At 40.8% G+C, this 7,945-nt stretch overlaps 1 protein-coding gene across 4 annotated transcripts in view; it reads right to left on the bottom strand.

Moving 5' to 3' along the window:
- The window catches only part of prrc2a (proline-rich coiled-coil 2A), a 14,515-nt gene extending 9,545 nt beyond the window's left edge, over positions 1–4,970 (bottom strand). For 2 of the 4 annotated variants that reach the window (XM_031866456.1, XM_031866459.1), the window contains exons 1-4: positions 4,632–4,806; positions 1,683–1,834; positions 396–573; positions 132–228 (exon numbers count right to left, since the gene is read on the bottom strand). In XM_031866456.1, coding sequence (XP_031722316.1) covers positions 132–228; positions 396–573; positions 1,683–1,797 — 390 coding nt within the window. In that variant the 5' untranslated portion in view covers positions 1,798–1,834; positions 4,632–4,806. Of the gene's footprint in view, positions 1–131; positions 229–395; positions 574–1,682; positions 1,835–4,631; positions 4,808–4,827 lie in introns of those variants that run through there. The other 2 variants (XM_031866457.1, XM_031866458.1) reach the window with 2 other exon arrangements.
- Positions 4,971–7,945: the final 2,975 nt, after the last annotated feature.

Raw genomic sequence — 7,945 nt, 5'->3', positions numbered from 1 at the left:
CACACACACACACACACACACACACACACACACACACACACACACACGTCAACTATGGCCAACAGAAATTATCTCCATTCTCAACTATCAAGAGTGCGACTTTGCCTTCATTTCACTGGCACGGTCTGTACCTCTGAAGCTGGAGGGGTTCTCGGGCGGGTCGGTGCAGGTGTCGGTGAAGCCACAGGCTGCTGCGATTCCGGCTGCGGTGCTGACGATGCATCGGTACTTAGAGAAAGAAAAAAAAGTCACAAATGGGAGATATTAGACAAAATAGCCTCAGCGAAAGGAAAACCGTAAAGTGATTTTTCCCTCAACCAATTGTAGTAACTTTAACAAGTAAAAGTTAAAAATCGGTGTGATTGATTTGAATTCTAAAGATGGGGGTTATTTACCTCTTTGGGTCCGCTTGTTCCTGTTTGCTTGCCCATCCTGTACCGTCTTTGGGAACGAGCGAGACGTTGGGATCGTTGCCTTTGTTCTCTGCCTTCAGACTGGGCAGGTTGGCAGGGGGTGGCATACGCCGTGCGGAGGCAACTTTACCAAGAGACTGCAGGCCATGGCGGGGGGGAACTGATATGGGGAAGAGAAAGGAGGTCATTAGCACAGATGGACCTCTGAAACCTGACATCAATTAAATCTTCTGGGTGCGAGGAGGTTTAGTGATGACAGGGACAGCGTTCGCGTGATACACAATTAGGATGCTGAACAACCAACAAGGCTAGAGGCTTGGTAGTTCCAGTCTGGTGATTCTGATGAATATGGATTATTAAAAAAATCCTGTAGATGTTATTAAAAACCTTCAGCAAACCCACTTCAATTAGAGTTTATGGAGAAGTATTAGGAAATTGATGCTCACAGAAGCATGGAAAAGCCTTCAGATTGGGAAAAGTGAAGCTGTGCTGAATATCAATCCCTCATTTGTTTCCTTGAGGCTCTGAGAAACCGCAGCAGTGCATGGCTTCACGATGTAGGAGGAGGAAGTCTATAGTTTGGAAATGGGGACAGCTGCTTGGATCAAGTGGGGAGCTTCTGAATAAAACATCGACTGGGGACTCAGCACAGAAGTCAAACAGCGTCCACAAGTAAGCCTCTGTCTCAGTGGCTCCCAGGCTCCAGTGACATGTCAAGGCCTGAGAGCCAGTCACCTTCCAGACAGGGCATGACTCATTTGTATAGGTCTACAGATGAGAAGCACTATCTATCATTAATAGATAGTGTTATATTTTCTCTCTGAGAGAGACAGGTGTAAAGGCCCTGAATAATATTAACAGCATCAGCAAAACCAGTTTGGTAGGCAGTTGAGAGATGCAGCACATTGTCCGTTTCCTGTATTGGAAATCAGCACCAGAGCTTTTAGGGAGACAGCGAGCTACTGCATCAAAGTTGCGGTACTTGGTGTCAGGAGACAACACAGCACAGACAGGCACTTTTAATCACACAGCCTATGGGTAAATCCAACTGTGCGGAGCAGATCAGTTTCTTAAGCCCCGCTCTGATTAATTACAAAACACATCGCACATCTCATGACAAAACAAAACAAAAGTGGCAAAATGTAAACGGAGCCTGAGAGGCAAGCGATATTGAAAACGAATTCCCCGGGTAGAAAGACATAAAGGACGATTCAGTACAGTGGATGTATGACAATGACAGCTTGGACATGACAGAACCAAGATACTCACCAACAGGCTTTTGTGTTTCAAGGCTCTTTCCTTTGTATGTATCAAACAGGTTGAGAGACGCATACTTGGTTTTGCCTTCCTTCCCCTTTGCAGTTTGCCCAGAGCGCTCTGACATTGCGCTGTCCGCTCATTGAGTATGGTGAGCCCTGAGACTGGGGAGGAGAGAGACAGAGAGTGAGAGTTTTGACACCAGCTGTACACAGAAAGTGAGAGTAAAAGTACTGATTGTACAAGCTGGCATTCAAAACAACAAGCAAAACAGAAACTATCTCACGAATCAAAATATCCTCAACGTATGTGATGTGATCCCCTTCAGATTCAGATAAGGGATTGGACAACTGGATTTGTGTGGTAAAATTAAGCAGTCAATTAAGAACTTACAATAGAAATGACATTTTTTTAGTCCTCTGTCTCACAGAAGAGATATTCCTCCATTTCAACATATTATCTATTCACAAAACAGATATGTGGCATTACACAATTGTTTGTTCCACACTGATGCTTTTTCTCTTGTGCACCACAAATTTTCTGTTGATCATTGTGCAACTCAATTATGTAAATGTACAATTTAAATAGAAGAAAAAAAATAATAGAAAAAACACCTTTTAATGCCTAGATACTTAAAACATTTACCAGTTTAGTTTGGGCTGGCAATTCAAGGGATTTTAAAAGTTCAACAACTTCACCAATATGTGGTTAAGTTACGTTACACGGCTGGAGAATGATCTGTTCTGCAAAATAAACGTATCAAAATAGAATAGTTACGTTAAGCCCAGTCAATGACTACATAAAAGCCATTTTCTTATTTTTTTCTTATTTGGCTGTTATAGATTCAGCACCATTTATTTTGCTCCACCCATGCTGCTTGCACTGTTGACCTACTGCTGTACAGTCCTGACAGCCCAATTCTTACTGATACACAATGAAAAGTGTGTTAGGGTTCTCGTGGCGGTTACACCGACATTTGTGCAGCTTTTCAAAGATAAATTTCTGGTTCCGCACCAGCTTTTATACGAGGTGCAAAACTGGAACAGTACTGGAGGTACTTAAGCATCCTCTTCCTAACACAAATTTCAGCTCGGAGAGGTTCATCAGCATAAATGCAGTTTAATGCAAACAGACCCAGTGCAGTGCATAAATACACACCTCATCACAGGAAACTCTGTACAAAAAAAGAGGGGACAAACTGAGCCACGGTCTCTATGGCAACACATTATAAATTATATTCTTCTATGCCTTTCCTTGGCTCCATGGCAACTGCCAGGCCTTTAACTTGAACTAATTTCAATGCACATCAATAAAACACAGAGATGACATCTGTCCAACTCAGAGGGATTTGGCTGAATCCAGCAGGTTAAACAGCTGACCCCCCCCCCCCCCCATTAGGAACAATTACTGAGAACAGATGATTCTCATCGGATTATTATGCAACAAATAACATTCGTAATTACATTCACTTGCTTTGAAAGGAAGTGGTGACATGATGTGAGACAATCCATGACCATATTTTAGAGCTGAATTACAAGTCTAACTTGATAGATAGATGCAACAAGGCTCACGCCAGCAATGTGATAAACCGTGGTGTGACTGTGTTTAGCCAAACCAGCAGATTCAAAGCATCCCAATGTTAAGGAATACCAAAAGACTTGAATGTAAAGCAAACTACATTTCACTGCGCACTGATAATCCTCATATTGACAAAACGCAACATGTCTGCAACACGCATATCATTGAGGAAAATAAATGCCTGAAACAACAGACTGCCCGGCAGCAGCACTGCATTGTGCCCCAATAGCCAGATGAGATTAGAAAATTAGGTCGTGGGATGGCTGGTCAACTAACTACATGGTGTATGGGGATTAACAGCAGCTACACTACCAAGACACAGCTGCAGCAACATATACCACAAAGGGGCCGTGAAAAGCTAAAGCTAACGATAAACACGAGCATATTTCGGGCAAAATCAGCTGGTAGCTTCGACAGTAGCAATTGCAATGACCATAAATATGTATAAATAACTGCGGCAGTTTACAAAGATATCTGTATTCCAGTGCTAACGGTGGCTAACACAAGGCCTCCGTGTTCGCGTTGGGAGGGGGACTGCGTTGATGTTTCATAATGTATCTCAACACCTTGCGGTAACATTAGCTTCTTGCTCTTCAACTGTGTGAGGCACTACGTTGTGAATCACACACCTACATCGCAACTGGACGCTTTTTTGGTTGTTGTTACGTTGTTGCTTCTCTGTCGTTCGTATGAGGCAACGGGCAACGTAGAAAAAAAGGATTTTATTGGGAGAACAAAACAAAATGGCGGCATTGACAGGCCCGCTGCATTATAACGTTAATATAACCGGTTGTGTAGCATAACTTAGCTCAAACTAAGTATACTTGCCATCATGAGGCTATCATTAAAACACATTGGCAATATGAGCAAATCCAGCTTTATTTTTTTGAAAAATATACATGGAATATATACACTAACGTCAGTGTATCGTACATTGACAGTATGTTTGCTCAAGCTATACAAGCTTCAGTGTATTCTAGGCTAACGCGTTCAGCTAACATTAGCGTTAGCGACGCACAGCGGGTCGCTGTAGCAAATCAACGTTATTATGTAACGATATTTCATCAACGAGCTAACTTAGAGGCCAGTATCGAACATTAATACACGTACGGTTATTCAAAAAACGATTGATATGACAAACGCGCTTGCTTACCACTTAGCCATGCTAGGCTAACGGTCTAGACAACCACCTAACATTAGCTAGCTAGCAACAACAACCAAGACACTGTGCCTTTTTCAAAAAGATAAGACTGTGCTTCCACAAAACATCACCTCGGATTACGTTAAACTGACTCTGTGTCAAAGGGTAATGGTGATTTCTGCTCAGAATAATGTATCTAATCGGTGTTTGCATGAAACATGCTACATTTTCCGGCCACTGACCTGGTCTTGTCCCGACTTGTCTCGAGGTTGTATCGCAGAATGAGGTTAGCTATGCTATCGCGTAGCTTTCTAGCAAGTGACCCAGCTAGCTAAGCAACGTTATCCTCCTGCATAGTCAAACACACCAGGTCTTTGCAGTATATCGCACCAAACATTACGAGTAGCACTCTATCGATAAAGAAGATATTCGGCTTACTTGCACTGCTTTTCTTTTTTCCCAAAAATAAATGAAAAGGAATAAAGAAAATTGTAATACTGGACTCGATCCGTCATCTAAAGAGCCGTCAACGGCTACTGGGTAACTTCGTGAGATGGAAGCCGTTTGGGACCTCCAACGTTAACGTTACAGTAACCTAATTATGTGACTGTGTAATTATGTTATTTAAAAAAACGCTTTGAAATAAAAGTGAATATAACACTTCTCACACCCTAGTGGCGTGGATATTAAGTGTAGACTTTTTGCACCCAACATTTTTATTTATCCACTTTGGACTGTCATAATTACACTGAGATGAAAGATGCTTTACAAACGTCAACTTTATATTTTGGCAAGCAAAGAAAAGCTTAGTCAAAGGTTGCAGTGAAATATATCTACAACAGAGAGAGAGCATTGTTGTCAAAACGAAGAGGGTATCTCAGGTCACACATATATAGTGTCTCCTAATAGCTGCTAGAAACTCTTCAAACCCAGCCTGTAATATCACAGATGGGTTCAGTAAAATCAGTGTAAACAGAATCACCACTTCATCTAAGTATGTCGACACGTGAAGGACGTTGTTTCAGGTTCTCCTCAGTTCTCAATGTACTTCCAAACATCGCCAAAGAAAACAATAGCCTGTAGCCAGACGGTAAGATATATTTGATGGCTGTTACTAGTTACTTTTCAGATAAAGCTCATGAAACTCAACACATTGGACATAGAGCGAGGTCTGTGTGTGTCCAATGGATGTGGAGATGCCAAAGGGACGAAGCTTTCAGTGAGCTTCAACCTTTAATTAATAAATATTAACCTTTTACAGAGTTCACAAGGTAACCATGAGCAGGACGGCACATGTGTGTTCAGCCTGTCATATTACATTTCCACAGATTTTGTATTTGAACATAAAAACGCATGAAATCATAGGATATTTATTTATTTATTCATCAAATATTTAATTTCGTCATTGAAGCTGTTTTGATAAAAACAAGTTCATAGATAATTTGACAATCACGTCTAATTTTGTGAGGAAAGAGCCTGGAAGATGTTCAAATTAGGGATTAAAAAGTATAAAATATATACCCACAATTGTACATCATATTTTTAACAGTGTCATGGTGACGTGATATGTTGCAGCAAAATAGTGTCTCGTTGGTATTTACACCATTTCCAGCCCTTACAGTCTCTATCTCTAACTGTTAACCTTAGGGGGGACATTGGGATTGGGCCTAACTCTCAGACGAGTTTATATCTGCTTCCGGTTTCGCCAGAAGGGATTCAGAATAAAGGAACCAAAACATAAGAAGGCTCTTACAAAATAGAAGCTGGCAGGAAGTGGTTATCTTAGTAGCAAAATAAAGGTTTTTAGGAAATATTCCCCTCATTAATAGTATATTTTAAGAGTCATTGACACTTCCACCAATCACGAGTAAATAATGGAACTGTATACAATTTACAATACAATTTACATTACTGATAATGACCTTCCATAAACAAGTAAGAAGGTGGAAAACCTTTATAAACTAAGTGAGCTCACAAGCTATTGGGAGAAAGCATTATGAACCATAGTGGAGTGAGCAGGTTCTGGACTGGTCGCTCAACCTCAGACATCTTGTCGAGACGCTCTCCTTTCTCCCCAAGAGGCAGACATTAACTCTCCTCACGAGTCCGTCTTTTAGTCAGTAGTGGTTTCTGAAACTCTACCCAATCTCCATTGTTGAGGGGCTGAGCTGAGGTGAATCTTGAGCATGTTGCTTTTCTCCACAAAAACAAACTGCAGCTGTTAATTCCCATCTTGGAACAGTTGTGAACTTGAGTCTGCCTTTAAGCAGGAAGGGGTCGGATTTCACATCCCATTGAATCCCGAGGGCTCTCTCAGGTAGCAGGTCATCGATTTTGCAGTATGCAAGCCAGCGTGCTTCTCTGGCTATTATGACCCACAATTCTCTGCCCTGCGAATATATATCAGCAAGAAGGTCAAAGTTCAGGGTGCAATTTAATGAAGAAGTAGCATCTCCCAATTGAACACAACAGTACATACTTTGTAAGGGCAGTCACAATAAGTAGCAAAAGAAAATGTTTGATAATCTTTGTGGACCTCTTCACTGGCTGTCTATGATCTCTTAGAAAAGGCTCGATCATTGATGTCAAAGGTAAACAGCGTGCCGTCTCTTGACCCCCTCTTTGGTCATAGAACTGCTCAACAGAATGTGCTTTGTTAGCTGAATACATCCTGTACGCAGTCACATGCCTCTCCATCATGTCATGTGCACACACACATACTACAAACGTGTATAGTCAGCATTGTTTAACACCTCAGAGGATGAGTAAGTTAAGTAACTGTCATTGAGTCTGCATTTCTAGGACACTATACAGTACCTCAGAATCTTAAACCCACTGTTGAAAACAAGGAAGGTAAAATCTTCTCTTACATACGTACATATATTTACTTCAATGAATATAAATATCCTGATAACGTTTGGAATAATCAGCACACTCATTTCTAAAGTAGTTTAAATAAAAGTTCAGTCAGAAAAACAAGCAGGGAAAAGACACTGGTAAAATGAAAAGAATATCATGTCAGTGAAGAATTGATGTAATCACTGATAATTACTTTTCTTTAAAAAGGTCATTGATGGTGTCGTTTTTGCTGTTGCTAAATTATGAAAGCCACTGCAAATCCCCAAAACATGTTAGGATTAATTTCTACAGATAGTACGGATCAGATAATGTCCTTCCTGCACGAAAACAATGTACAAGGCTGGTAATACATGGCGATTCTGGAATAAAATAGGCTATCCAAATCTGTGTAGAGTGGAGTTCAGACAAAATATTATAAGACATTCTGGACATGCAAGAGAGGATACTTTGGCTACATTATGTACTTACCTCTTCATTCTCACATTCAATCACACACATCCAATTCATCATTTTACTAAAACTACTCGTACTCCGATATGAAATCGCATTCAATTGCAGTGTCATAACAATAGGCGATTCACATTTATTTACAGTTTCAGGTTTTAAAAAGGCAGAACCAATTTTGGTCAGCATATATTCAATGCACACTTACCGCTTAATAAAAGCAATCCTTATAATTACAAGCACAGAGCCATAA

This window comes from Anarrhichthys ocellatus, unplaced genomic scaffold (assembly GCF_004355925.1).
Source record: "Anarrhichthys ocellatus isolate YVR2014 unplaced genomic scaffold, GSC_Weel_1.0 scaffold35, whole genome shotgun sequence".
Classification (NCBI taxonomy): Eukaryota; Metazoa; Chordata; class Actinopteri; order Perciformes; family Anarhichadidae; genus Anarrhichthys; species Anarrhichthys ocellatus.
Note: the sequence above shows the minus strand (reverse complement) of the source record. Positions and strands in the feature narration are given on the sequence as shown.